Source organism: Ixodes scapularis, unplaced genomic scaffold (assembly GCF_016920785.2).
Source record: "Ixodes scapularis isolate PalLabHiFi unplaced genomic scaffold, ASM1692078v2 PGA_scaffold4__175_contigs__length_147842914, whole genome shotgun sequence".
Taxonomy (NCBI): Eukaryota; Metazoa; Arthropoda; class Arachnida; order Ixodida; family Ixodidae; genus Ixodes; species Ixodes scapularis.
The window spans coordinates 134,007,620-134,022,224 of record NW_024609879.1 but is presented as its reverse complement, the minus strand read 5'-3'; the positions used below and the strand labels follow the sequence as shown (position 1 = coordinate 134,022,224).

The 14,605-nt window shown below is 43.9% G+C and overlaps 1 protein-coding gene across 1 annotated transcript; it reads left to right on the top strand.

Annotated features, from left to right (window-relative positions):
* The first annotated feature begins 7,366 nt into the window (after positions 1-7,366).
* Positions 7,367-8,446, top strand: LOC120847013 (sodium-dependent glucose transporter 1A-like). Its single transcript, XM_040218955.1, has one exon. The coding sequence runs from the start codon at positions 7,367-7,369 to the stop codon at positions 8,444-8,446; it is 1,080 nt and encodes a 359-aa protein (XP_040074889.1).
* The last annotated feature ends 6,159 nt before the right edge of the window (positions 8,447-14,605 follow it).

Sequence of the window (14,605 nt, the reverse complement as noted above, 5' to 3'; positions counted from 1 at the left end):
AAAAAAGAAGGTGTTCTTAATTTGTAAATTGCGACGGTACCTCAGAAGAAATTAGGTTTTTAATAACGATAATCGTAATAATGATAATACATTTATGTATACAAAATGAATGCAATGATGATGCAAGGCCGGTTCGTCAAAGCCAGCAAGAGCTTGCGTGACTGTATCTAAGTAGCACTGGTGACAAAATGATCTCAGAAAAATAATGAAAAAAAAAATACACCGGAGGACTTCAGGAAAAACGACTTTAGTTCTCACAATAAAAAAAAAACAATGACGAAAACAAATATGGTCACGAATGTCACGCGAGTGTCACACGAATGTCACACACACACAAACCTGAAGCTCTTGTCAAGCACGCATGTTGTATAACATTAGAAAACTCCAAGATGCATAACAGCTCTGACATTTGAATTAGCGTCTAAAGTAATAATAAAATGACTCGGAGGAAAAAAAAAGGTTTAAAATATACGAAAGAGTCAGACGAAGAGGACGGACAGGACAAACATCTTTCGTTTTGAAAGATGTTTATCCTGTCCGTCCTCTTCGTCTGACTCTTTCGTATAATTTTGAATTTATTACCAACGCGCTCAATCCAAGTTTTAAAAGGTTTACTTACTAAAAATAAAACTCTTCCCCTCTTTTCCCACCCCTCCTTTTCAAGGTCAACAAATGTGGATGTATCTTCGGCATACCAATAGACATGGCGTACGTAGTGCTTTTCTAAACTTCTTTTTGGATATGATGTGTCTGAAAAGGGGGGCAGTAAAGAATTAAATATACGCGAAACATAAAATGAACGCATGTTTTTACCATACCCATTGTAGGAACTCGGAACGAGGTATCGTGTTACCTTGCGCAACTGCCGTGAGAAGAGCGAAGATACTCAAATTCATCATTCAAGTTGTGCTTGTGTACAACTGTCTCCAAGAGCAAAGATTGAAAATCGGGCATTAAGAGCATTTGGAAAAAAAATTAGATTAGAGGACGTTACGTTATAGCATACATTTCTAGGTATTCCCTACAAGACGCTGTTCACCTTTGTTTCGCATAAGCTCGAGCATTGGCCAAAAATAGTTATACCATAGCGTAAGTTGCTGAGGGCTAAAAAATAAGCAATACGCTTGCGAACACAAAGAGCCATAAATGTTTTGGTACGATAGAGTAAGCAGGAAACACTCCTTAGTTTTTAACATATTTTTGTGAGATTAGAGTTCCATTATAGGTATGAATTGAAGAGTATTCCAAGGTAATTTAACGTATATGAATAAGTAATTTCATGCCAGTGGCACATGATACATTCTGATCTGTGTAAGGAAAAACGAATATTTAAAGGAACAACTTTTAGTAGATTGTGAAAGCAGACGAGTTTGGTTTTAGAGATATTGATATTAATTGTATTACGATTAATCCATACCATTAGTTGATTTGAAGGACGTTATATTGGAGTATCTGTATTGATGTTAAGCAGGAGAGGTGACGTGTCAGTAACAGTGTCATCAGCGTATTGGTAAAGAATACAGTCGAAAACTGCAGTAAACATATCAGTGGAATAGGTATTTAACAATATTGGTGAAAGGACAGATCCCTGTTGGACACCAGATTTTTAATTTGCTTTAGAGTTATGCACACCGTTCACCAAAATTAATTGTAAGCGCTCAGATAAGAATCTTTTTAATAGTAACAAAAAAAAAGGACTACGGAAACCTATAGCTCAAAGTTTGTTGAGCAAAATGGAGTGAAAAACTATATCAAATGATTTTGATACGTCAAAAAATCACGCACAAGCATAGAGTGATATACACTACACAAGGTAAAGAGCGGACACTGCCATAGGCCCCAGCGGCCCAGATAGACGAGTGAGAGCTAGCGCTCCTAGCGGGCGGCATTAAACACAATCTAGTTCTGGTTCCGGTCAGCCTTGTCATCCTCTACGTTCCCATTTCTCGACAGTTTGAACAGTTCCTTTATCCCTATCTGTTTCAATCCTGTGGTGAACTGATACACCTTTGTTGGGTTTGTATTGCAGCCCTGACTTTGCCATATAGCTCCAAAAATGTTGTCAAGTGGGTCTTGCTGCAGGCGTCGTGTAAGCAATAACTTAAAGTCATGGCTATTTGAAAGCTCCTCTCAGAGCACGAGGACACTCTTTATGCGGAGGGCAAGTTCGTCTGCTTCTTGCGCAGGGGGTAGCGGTGACGTCAGAATGCCGAGCCCTGATTGGCTGATCGCGACCTCCTATCTGAGCGTCGTCTGCTCGCAACGTCGTCTGCGTCTGTCTTACCTTTCCTGCGACTTTCGGAAGTGTAGAGGCCAGATTCACAAAAGTATCTTACGCCAAAAATGTGCGTAAGACAAAACTTAAGAACGAATTCGTATTCACGAAACGAAATTTTCGTAAGTTTTGCGCAGGTTACGACGAAATCCTTCGACAGCTCCGAAGCTGTCTTACGCACTTCTTACGATCAAATCAGCATGGCCGACAGCGTCGCGGTCGCGACGACCAACAGACGTTTATTTTTCTAAGTGCGCTTCTCACGCGTCCCGACTTCAAGCAGCAAGAAAAAAGTAAAAAGTACTTGAAGCAGACCACGACGAACAAGAACGGTAGCTCCACAAACACCCGGGAAAAGCTCCAACGGCCACGATTCCACCGACAACGACCAAGCGAACTCGGCAGACAGGCCTATCAGGCACTCCGACTTGGCGACCGTCTGACCACGACCGGCTGGCGTGCTGAATGGAATATGCCCGCGCGACCCTTGTGAACCCTTCCCGTCTTATACTTTGATCGCTGACCTCAATTTTAGCTTAAGAGGTCAATCTCTTCCTCTTGTCATCTCCTTGTTTTCCGAGGCAACGGTGACTCTCGCCGGTGAAAAAGCAGTGAATCTCCAACAGACGCAGGAAAGGTAAAGTAACCATCGTTTTGACTAGGAGACGACGTTAACTGCGCCAACCCGCCGACGCCGTTAAAGACTGAGGAGTCTCGCCGCACACAAAAGGAGGGGAAAAAGTATTTGGAAGGGAACTTGCGGACACTAACACGCTCACTCTCGGTTCTTAGCAAACAAACCTCGGCGCCTCGGGACACCTCGCTAGTGAGTCCTTTGACTTCTCTCCTTGATGCGCGTCTGCTAGTTGTAAGACGAAAACAACGTACCGCTCGAGTTATTTCGTCTGCCCTCTCTGAAAGGCGAAGTCGAGCTCGCTCGACTTCGGAAAGTCGCAGGAAAGGTAAGACAGACGCAGACGACGTTGCGAGCAGACGACGTTGCAAAGGAGCAGACGACGCTCAAATAGGGGGTCGCGATCAGCCAATCAGGGCTCGGCGTTCTGACGTCACCGCCACTTCCTTTCTCATGCGCAGAAGACGAAAATGAGCCCACTTGCGAGGCGTATAGAAACGTGCCACCCGATGATCCCAGGTAGCACAAAATATTATAATAACACTATTTTATTGTTGTGTAAGTTGAAAGAACGTTTTGCGTTAGGTGTAAATGTTACAGCAACGTTCAAATAAAACACACAACGTTTTAGGTATGTTCTCAATGTTAGTGTAATGTTGAAATTAAAATACAACGATATTGTTGTGTACAAAACGTAATAACAACATTCAGAACATAACTGTAAAGCAATGTTATGAGCACTAACATTAAAGTGTTTCTTTATATTACAAAAAGCTGACCTGTCCTTTTGTTTATTTATATTATAGCAAGCCAGCCATCCACGCTGCTTCCCGGGAACAGTCTGCGGCGGCTCATCACAGAAAATGTTAATCTGAACTGTCGATGTAACGATTAAACGGCCTGGCAATGGCACTGCATGTTGATGAAACGTTGTTCCATAAACTGATTGCCTGCGAGATCGCATCCCGCGTTCTCGCAGATGCCTTGTACGACAAGCAGTGGTCACCCCTTCGTGGAATAATTGAGACGCTTTTGGTGGGTGCCAAAAGACTGTTAGAGATAGTTATTTCCCACTGGCCCTACCCGAAGAAAGAGAGAACACGTTGTACTGGCCTGTAACAATAGTGGCCGCGCTTAAACGGTCACCGGCGTTTGTCTGTCACAGGTCATCTCGCTCTTTCACTCGCTTAACAGCGACGGCCCATCGTTGCTTCCATGCTTTGTTACACGGGAACTGGAACATCTTACGCCCTCTATGGCTTGCGTTAGAACAACGTACCGCGGAGCTGTAAGCCATTTTCACCGCGAATACAGCACGGCCACCACACCTAGAAGGGCTCTTGATGCAGGTGGACGAACCGCGACCGGTACCAGACGAACCGGAAGCGTGAAGTCACGTGGTGCCTCGCTTCGGATGACGAAACTTCCGGCTCAAACGCCGGTCACCTATTGGCTGATTGAAAAAAAATAGTGGTTAGACCTCAAGGCATCTAGCATTAAGGTCTACCCACTATTGTTGTTCTTTTTTCAATTAGCCAATAAGAGCCCGGTGTCGTTCTGACGTCACCACCACTCCTGCTCAAGAAGCACACGACTTGTTCTCCGCATAGCGTCGCGAGATGCCATCGGCATCTCGTGAACTTCGAGCGGGCACGCGCTGCAAAAATATGGCGGAAGGCAACGATCACGTGCTCAAGGCCGAACTTTCGAAAAACTCTGTCCTGTCCATCTCATTCTGTCAGCGACCTGAATACTATACAAGTCGTGGAATTATGTTGCTATTCGTTTAAAGACTCCCAACCGAATCCCTGGCGTGTATAGCTAGCCACAGAACGCACTAGATGACTACAATGCTGCCGCTCTGTCTTTTTTCTAAAAGAGGACGACGTCGGGAGTTGCGCTGTTGCCACGCATTTTGGTTTCCTCTGTTTTATACGCATGCATTCGCAACAAGCGTATACGCGGGCAATCGACGGTACTAGCAGGTGCACGCGCTAATAGAGAATTTAAGCAGATCGTTCCGATAACTGCGATATCGATACCCGATACTCCGTGGCCGCCTATGCGCATACATCGTACTGTTATCGAACGATCTACTAAAACTCCCCAATGATGGAGCAGCAAAAACATCATGTAGCGGAGTTCTTCCCCCAAAAATGCAATTTCAAATGAAGAATGTCAAACCCCTTGAGGTGTAAGCATTCTTCCTGAGTGGTTGCTTTAAGAGGTTTTGAAGGGTTGCACCTGAGGAGTTGCTTTAAGCAATCCCTCAGGTGTTGAAAGTGAGTAAAACAAAGGCAAGGCACAATGAGGGCGCTGTACAATAAATATGTAACATACTGTAACCGCATTAGAAGAAGTTCTTTAGAGACAGCGTCGAATAACTATTGCCAAGAGCATCTTCAGAAACGTGATTCTTGTGGGTCCTTCTTGTTTTCGTGTGTGATGTGTCTGCAACATGTGCGTTGTAATGATATGTAGGCATTACAGCCATGGGAGACTCGCGAGACATGTCTAGCTAGAGTGCGTTCATCTTACACACAAGCGCTTTTGCCTGAGTGGTAACATATCAACCATTTTTGAGGAAGATCGCCATCAACACGCGATGAGCAGCCATGCTCTCAGCTATGTTCGCTAGTGCATACCTCTTATATGTACTGAAGTCCATAATAACGAGACAAAAATGCCTGTATTTACCCAATTCGTTCCCAAAATAGTTATTCATAGTCCGGATTGCGGGTTTTCATATTAGCGGGGAAGAATCGCATGGCTAAAGATCGGTCCCCAAAAAAGTCCGTCCATAATGCCGGGTGTCCATATTAACGGTATACAAATTTACGAGACATAACTGTACATAGCTTTTCTTTTAGACCGCAGCTGTAAAGCGCCCGTTTCCGAGTTTCGCGGCGTCGGCGTCGCCGTCGGTTTCGGCGTAATTGCGCTAAATTTAGCAGGAAAACTGATGTAGCGTGACCTCAACACCAATTCAGTTTCGCAGCTAAATTTAGCGGGGAAAATGACATCGTACAACTTTGGTGTCACAACCCTTATACAAAAATTCAGTTTCTCTGCTAGATTTTGCGTAAAAATGATGTCACGTGACAAGGTAGAGAACTGGGCCAGTTGGTTGACGTTATACATGATGGGGAAAACAGCTCAGAAAACACTGACTACGAAGAGGAACACACACGACAGGACAATGCTGTAACACGGACTACGAAGAGGAACACACACGACAGGACAATGTGTTACAGCATTGTCCTGTCGTGTGTGTTCCTCTTCTTAGTCCGTGTTTTCTGAGCTGTTTTCCCCATCATGTATAATGTCACGTGACCTTAGCAATACTTCAGTGTCTTCGCTAAATTTAGCAGGGAAAATGACGTCACATGACTTGGTGTCACGTATCCTATGAACACATTCAGTTTTTCCGCTAGATTTAGCGGGAAAATTGACATCACGTGACCTCAACAGCAATTGAACAGCAGTGACCTCTACAGCGTGGAATTGAATTGCTCTTGAGGTGACGGCGTCAATTTTTCAGCTGAATTTAGGTGGGAAACTGTGAAAGGAGGGGAGGGTATAGAGGAGGAGGAGGAGGAGGAGTAGGTACAAAGGAGGAGAAGGGGAAGGTGCGGAGGAGCAGGAGGAAAGGAGGAGGAAGAAGAGGGAGGAGAAGTAGGTGAGACGGGGACAGGAGGGGAATGGAAGGAGGGGGGAGAGGGGAGAGAAGGAAAGGAGTAGGAGGAGGATAAGGAGGAGGAGGGGCATACTCTCCCCTCCGTACCCTCCCTTCCTCCTCCTCAAGAGATGTGCTCTAATTTCGCGTTACAGAGATTTGAAAACATCTCATTTTTTTCGTCTTCGCTTCGCTTCGCCCTTGGGGACAAGCTAAAAATTGTTTTCGCGTGCGCAATACAAGAAGTATGTTCGTGAAGTCGCATTTCCTTGATATTTTCGTATATAGAGGACTTTCTTTTGAGGATCCTGAATATTTTGAAAAGGGACCTCGGGGTAAGATTCATTTAGCCCTAGGGTTGGTGACCATGGAAGGGGGAGGCACTTGAAAGAATAAGGCTGGTTAATCAATTAACTAGTATTTACTAAACTAATTAATTAATTTTCACAATTTCTGCATTGGGGGCGTAGTGTAGGCAGAATATTTTCGCTCGATTCCCTTATGGCCTAGCCATGACGAGAATTAGGGGTGAAAAGATTCCTAGCTGGTCTTACAAACCGAAACAAATCGTGCAAAGAACACCAATGACGTCCATTCCGCTCTCTTGCACCGGCTCCGCAACCAACGTCTCCGCGCCGCAGGTGACATCAGCAGTGATACGCAAGCGCCGAATGAAAAAATCAAAATGTTTCAGCACGTATCTTTTGCCATATTTTAATGTTCTCACGGCATTTTCTTCAACAGTTGTATCATTTAAAATTGTTTCTTGCAAAAAAATATCATGACATGTTTTGCAGGAGCCAACGTCTGGATCATCAGGATGTGGACCAAGAACAGCAGCCCCGCCTTGCAGGCGTTCCACTTAGCCTTCGCCGTCGGCTGTCTGGTGGCTCCCCTGATAGCAACGTCCTTTCTATCCACGCTTCCGACGACGGACTACGAAGCTGTTGCAGAACCCCTCATCGCGTTCAACAAAACCTCCTTCCTCCAAAGCCATGCCAACCACGCCATCCTTAACGACACCCAGAGCTCGAGTCGCATGGAATCGACGATCCAATACGCTTTCGGCATCGCCAGTGGCTTCTACCTCCTCCCCATAATTTCTATGATAGTGCTATACTGCATCGACGGCAGCGATGCCAAGCCGCCAAAGCAGAGCTCTTTGAAAGACGCGTTGCACCAGAAAGAAGCTGCGAAGGACATCCGCTTCAAGAGGATCCTCTTGACCTTGTTGTCCATGTACCTCTGCGTCTACGTCGCGCAGGAGTGCACTGTGGCGCAGATGATCACAGCGTACGCGGTCAAGTGCGACCTCCATCTGCCCAAGTCAACAGCGGCCCGAGTAGCAGCTGTTTACTTCTTATCCTTCGCGGGCTGCCGGATGGGCTCTTCGCTGCTAGCCATCAAGGTGACGCCATTCCAGATGCTTCTAGGGTCGCACGTCATCTTGGCCGGTACGGCGACCGTCTTTGTCCTATGGGGCAACTCGTCCAAGACGGTACTTTGGGTGAGTTCGGCGCTTCTGGGATTGGGGCAAGGACCAATCTACGGTGTCATTGTCGCTTGGACGGCAAACTACATGGACATCAGCAACGGTATGATGGCACTGGTCATCGTGGCGTCCAGTTTGGGAGCGCTTTCCCCACCGTTGTTCGTCGGGCCATTCTTGGACCACGATCCTCCGGTCTTCCTGTACGTCTGCTTCGTGACAGTGGTGATGGCGGTTGTTGTGTTTCTGGTCATGTTGATGTTCGTCAGGAAACGATCCATGCTGAGAAGTGTCGAGGACAAGCTTGGAAATGTAAATGCCGTGAAAGCCGATGATGCTTTTTCATCTGACGTAAAGAGTGTTGATATGTAAGGTTACTATGGCGATGAACACTAAGTGTCAGGTTTTTATGTTAGTCATTTATTCGCAACTCTAACGCTGTATAGATGGCGAGGCGGTAGTCCTATAGTGGCGCCATAGGTGGGGATAGACACTCCAGGATTTCTCGTGCCCCTGCTAGCTTACGCTCTTGAGTGTGGAAAAATTAATGTATTAGGCTATAAATATAAAACCGTCAGGGCAGGAGCATATCACAGGTGACGAAGATGTTGATGTACGTTAAGAAAATGAGCATTATAGCGAAGAAAAAAAACAACATTGAGGCTAGGGACAACCATTTCGGAAATTTCGAAGCGCAAGGCAACAATTTCAATATCAACACACTCGTTTTCATTTTGGTTAAAGCTGCATGAAACGCGATTACGCCGACCATAACCACCTGGCTACGGCGACACACAAGGCCAATATTCCCGGCCTCGGCCTCCGCCGCCGTCCCCGCTCCTCTGGTTCTTTGTAATCCGCGAGAGGGCGAGCGACGGGCTGAAGTTGCGAGTATTTTCGGCTTTTCGTGTTCCTGCGCGGGGCATGAGCCTGGTAATGGTCACGGGGCATGAGCCGGGCGCTCATGCCCCGCGACCATTCCATTTAGAGCTCTAAGGGCGGCGCAATTTTTCTCGACCGCAGTGCCCTCTCTAGCCATCCGGGAAGTCCAACAGGTTCGGTGGGGTAAAACGAGAGTGAGGGCACACGCCCGATTTTGCTAGCAGATGACAAACCGGGAGGTTACCGTTCTCCATCTTTGGGTTATACCGACGGGCTATACCGAGCATCAAACTCTCGCTTGTGGCTGCCGTTGCGAAGTGGTTCGCGTTCTTAGAATATTTTTGGCTACTCCAAAATCAGCCTATTGCATCCTGTTGTATTATTTCAGTAAATGATCAACTAGCGTATCTTTGTTTCGTTATTTCAATAAGGGAGTCAGCCAGCAGTACTGCCCTCAAACACTGCGTCTATTGCGTCAGGAGAAGACGTTTTTATTTATGATTACAGACTTCCACTCATTGCTGCTAAAGGCCTACACCATTACGAACTTTGTACAGTAAAAAAAACTACAACAACCGGATTTACTTTTCACCGGACAGACCTACCGACTCGGACACAGTTTTTTTTCGTTTCTTTTCTTTATTTGCACGCAGGTAACAGCGCAGTCGGAGCCGGTTAGTCTTTTTATCGAGGATAGCCTTATATCATTACTTGCATATCAAAATTCGCGCATCGCTGTGCTTGAAATTTCCAAAATGATGCGATTTTAAGCCAAGTTAAGGCACCAGTCGGATGTTAGGTTCAGCCAACTCGGCGGAGCAAACGACAAGCGGGGTGAGCGGGAGAGGGCATTTTTTCTCTCTCCGCTTTTCCTAGTAGAACGGTCTATATTCTGAAAACTGGCTTCTTGGTGGTACCACGTTCAGCGTTCCAACGTATCGCGCGTGCTTTACTGGCCTTCCGAAGCGACAAACAGGCAAGCTGGGCTGTGAAGATTTCACACTGGGCTGTGAATGTCTGAATATTATAACGATGTATAGTTACTGAAAGGATGAGAACGGCAGAGCGTTACTTTCGGATGACCGGCCCCCAACAGGGGACCGTTGCCATCCTCTGCGCTTTGACTGCGCGTGCGGTCCCGAAACTTAAGAGACGCTAAACTGTTAACAAATATAGGAAGCTCGCTCTGGGGGCGGGACAACTGAAAGACCTCCCTGACGTCCACATTTTGGCATTGATTATAGTCACAATTTTAGGCCTTGCCATTTTGCGCTGGAAGAAACCTCTCGATTAACTGTAATATGTTGATTTCTGCAATTAAACAGGACTTCTTTCGCCTTGTCTTTCTACTTGATTAATATTTGTTGTATGTCAATCCAGTAGGACTCTGAAGGATGCACATTAGCCTTCGAGACCTTAAGAGGTCAGTGCATATTACCATACCCCAGTTGGTAAGTGCACATGCGATGTTTTTTTGTTTTTTTTTTAATGATAAGAACATTCTGTTCTTATCATTAAAAAAAACAACATCGCATGTGCACTGCCTCGTTCCTCTCCCGAGGTATCAAGCCTCCTCCCAATATCACACATAGGATTATTTTTAAGAAAAACGCCAAGTTATAAATGATAGAACACTGTCACCTGCGGGTATCATTTGATACCCGTCAATCTTGTCCAGCTCGCTTGCACCTTTGCATTTAATTGCATTATAGTTAAATAAGTGCCGAAGATCACGCTAATACACTAACATTAAATAATAAAACGTTATTAATATCGGGACCTCCTGGTATTCACAGACGCTTCAGTCAGTAGTTTTTCTAAGCGAGCTTTTTTGGGGGTCCTGAAGAAGTGCTCTTCTTCAGGGCCCCCCAAGAGCACTTCTTCAACAGTGCTCTCAGCAAAACGTTGACTGCCAATCTGGTCTATTTGATGACGTTGACAATGTGGTGACATTTATTTAAAGATATAAGTTGTAAGCCATCTCGGTTAACTACAATGTAAGCACATGAAAAGCACCTTGCATGAATTATTTAACGTACCCCATCTCCCTCCTAAATCTGGAAATTACTCAACCGAAATGTATAAATTACTCCACTTCTACTCGGCACAAAAGTGGCGGCCAGTAGATGTAGCAATATTCAACAAAGGTTCCACTGTTTTAAAAATGGTGGTTTTCACATACTGCCATAGCAAGAGAGCCTGCAACTAAGCTACGTTGTTAACATCTGATTTGGAGTGATAAATATTTCATGAAATATAAAGTCAAACAAGGAAACCCTGTTACCATGACTATTTCAGGGAAGCCAAATCAAAGCAACAGTTCCGAGAGGCATTAGGTAGCAAGAAATCATTTGCATGGTAGTGTTCGGAAAAGCCAAATTCCACAAACATGAAAAGGGGCACTCAGTTTAAGGATGGTACATGCTCGAAAGTTTATAATATTAGTGATAATAATAATACTAATAAATAATAATAATATTAATAATACCACACTTTATATGATAAGGAACGTTAAGGTTAACGATTGGTGCTAATAATAATAATAATTATAAATCTTTATTTAATGTGTCCAAAAACAACCACAGTGGTCTTCACTTTGGTACACACAATAAAAAAGTAAATACCAAGCGAACAAACGTGGCCGATCAAGAGACAAGATAGCATAAAATTGACCAGTGGAAGAGATGCACGGAAAGTACGCACGCTAAACGGTTGCCGTGTAGTGTCTTAACTTTTTTATGAAAACGGAAATGTCACTGAATATGTCAAGGCTAAACAACGCGCTTCTTTCGAACGAAGTCAGCAAACGAGACATTAGCAACACACTACAAATTGAATGAACGTAGAAATAGTAAAATGTCTAGTAAAACGGCAGGGAACGTGAAAATTAATACTTCCCAAAAGCAAGTCAGTGTCGAACCCCCCTTCACAACGTTGTACAAGAAAACTAGGTCACGGTCCAGCCTTCTGCTTGACAAGGGTGCGAGAGAAACTCTATTAAGAAAAAATGCATAATTATAACAAACACGACGTTGGATGTGTCTATTATATGGTATGCGTATCAGTCGTATGTAGTCGTTGTTTTTTTATCTAAACGTATTTGAGATACTTTGGACAAAATATATTCAGTTTGTCAGTTTTAAGTGGTGCTAAAGCCCAGTTTAAAATCAGGAAGGGGGAATCCCGTCCCTCTTTCAATGAGGATTATTTCCCAGACCTGCAGAATTTGATTGAGGATAAGTGAAGACTGCGAGAGGGAGTGCAGAAAAAATTACTGAAACGGAAAACTATTTTATGGTAGGCTTTGGGCATATGGGGTTGCCAATGGAAATATTTTGTTTGGGAGAAAATCTTGCTCATCAAGTTAGTGGCATCCAGCTATAGAACCACATTACATATTTTTTTCAGCACGCCGTGTAAAATAAGCTTGATCCTGGAAATCGTAATTGGTAGTGACTTAGGAGTGCTAATAGATGTATTTCCTACTGCACAGAAAAATATTATTTCATGCAGGTGGTTATGGGCTTGAAGTATTCTCACCTGGCAAAAACAAATGTTAGGAATCGTTGCTTGGTGCTAAGATTTAATCTTGCTTTCAGCCGCAACCTCTTTTCACTTTTGGAGTAGCTGTTGACGGCTACACACGTTTGTGCAGTGTCCAATGCTAAAATTGTTTTTGAGATGTTACTTTGCCATCAGTTTTATCCTTCTTGTCCGTATCACTTTTGACATTGACACTTGCTTTGGACAGCTTGGCGATGATGTCAGGAATGCTTTTCAGTCTCCGTGCTGTGACATTATCAGAAATTGGCATAAAAAATGTTGGACACAAAGCAGCTTTGGTGGTAGCATTCTCTTCCTCTGGAAAGGAAGGTGCTGGGGAAAATTTAATCCTTGACTTTGCAGAGGGAGAGAAGGATCCAGCAGCGCAAAAAATTGCTGCCTGTAATTTTCTAGTTGGAATATGCTATATCTCACGTATTTCAAGTTAATTGAAGAGAATGTACAGTTGGTGGTACAGTAGTGAATTAATGTTGCAAAGCAAATAAAAGATATGCTCAAGGTAGCAAAACAGCACATTAGCTGAACCGAAATAGGGATTTTGCAAAATAAGGCCGCAGAGGCGTTGAAAACGACACTGTGGGTGATTCCACGTCAATTCATGCAATGATGGTCCGGGTCATATTTTAGATATTTTTGTTAAAAATATATATGAAAGCCATGTCTTTGGGAGGAACATTCAGCTAGATATGAACGCCGTAACAATTTTTTTCGCTGAGATATAAAATAGAGAAGCTTAAGGCGTGGAAATTGAGAAGATTTCACGATGCTACTTTGTACAGTCGTCATTTTCTTATCAAACCTTTCACGGCACCATAACTTTTTTAATAGGCTTTACAAAGGTTATACAACACATACATAAAAAATTAAAAATATCCATAAAATATTTCAATGCAAACAAAAATATCAAACATGGCACAAAAACGCGTTTTAAAGACATATTCACAATTTTTTTGCAAATAAACCATCTTTCATAATACTTCACAAAACATATCAAAATGCGCGTATTTAAATATTCTTTACGAATATATAAATATAATATGCCCACCCTTAAACATATTTTTGTTATCAACGCGGAAATTCGGCTGATTTCTCAAAATGTGGCAAGATTGGGCGTCGATATTTAAAAAAACTCCCTCTTTTATTTTCTTTAAACTCCCCTTGGCACTTTGCAGTGACTTGAACTAACCTGTGATGGCAAAAGATTGAGTAACATATGACCTCCAAGCGGGAAAAGCTACGACAAACCTTCACTCGGAGCGAGCCGACGTCTTCGTCATAGCGGCTTTGCCGCACAGCACCAAACGTTTTGAGCGTTAGTTATTTCATGTATTTTATATTATTAAAATTCTTTTTTTCATAAGGGCTGAGTATTAGTGACGCGAAAATGGACTTTGAGCTGGAATACCATTAATTAGCTTACAATTCACAGGAACAAAACGGCCCCACTGTGCGAATTCGCTAACTATGCATAGATAAGCTTAAAACTCTCAGTTATGCGAGTGGCCATGTATACATCCGGCCTCTCGGCATATGATGACTTCCACAGATGAGAGGCCTGGATTCCTCTCACAGGTTTTATGGTGCTCCACTCTGCTTGCCTTACCGCACGAAACTCTCGAACCCGTTCCACAGACAGGTGGAACATGCAGACATTTGTTACTTTTTTACGTAGCACTTCCACAGTCTTTAGCGGTGGCAATCGTTGAGTTGAGCGAAGATCTCAACTTGGTGAGCGTTGGTTCTTCCACCTACTTCATCACAAGCGCTTTCTCCGTGTCCAGTGGCTGAAAAGATCCATCTTGCCGAAGAGTGCGGCTTCCAAGACAATTCGTGGAATTGGAAGCGATTCTTGAAATGCGCCGCCGCTCCGTCTGATACAAAAATTATTTAAAAAAAGACTGGGAAATGAACATTAACATACTTTTTTATGGCCTATGTGGCTAGAAGAGCGTGAACTGTGTCATGTTTCGTGTACCATCGGTGACAACGGCAAAGCTTTGCGTGCCTTGCGTGGACGTAACCACACTTGTGGAGAGAGACACTTGAGTTTTTTTTCAATGAAAACTCTGCACTTCGGTTGGAAAG

Bases quoted from the DNA above. Each gene is read 5' to 3' on its own strand.
- LOC120847013 (XM_040218955.1), top strand. From the start codon at position 7,367: ATGACATGTTTTGCAGGAGCCAACGTCTGGATCATCAGGATGTGGACC.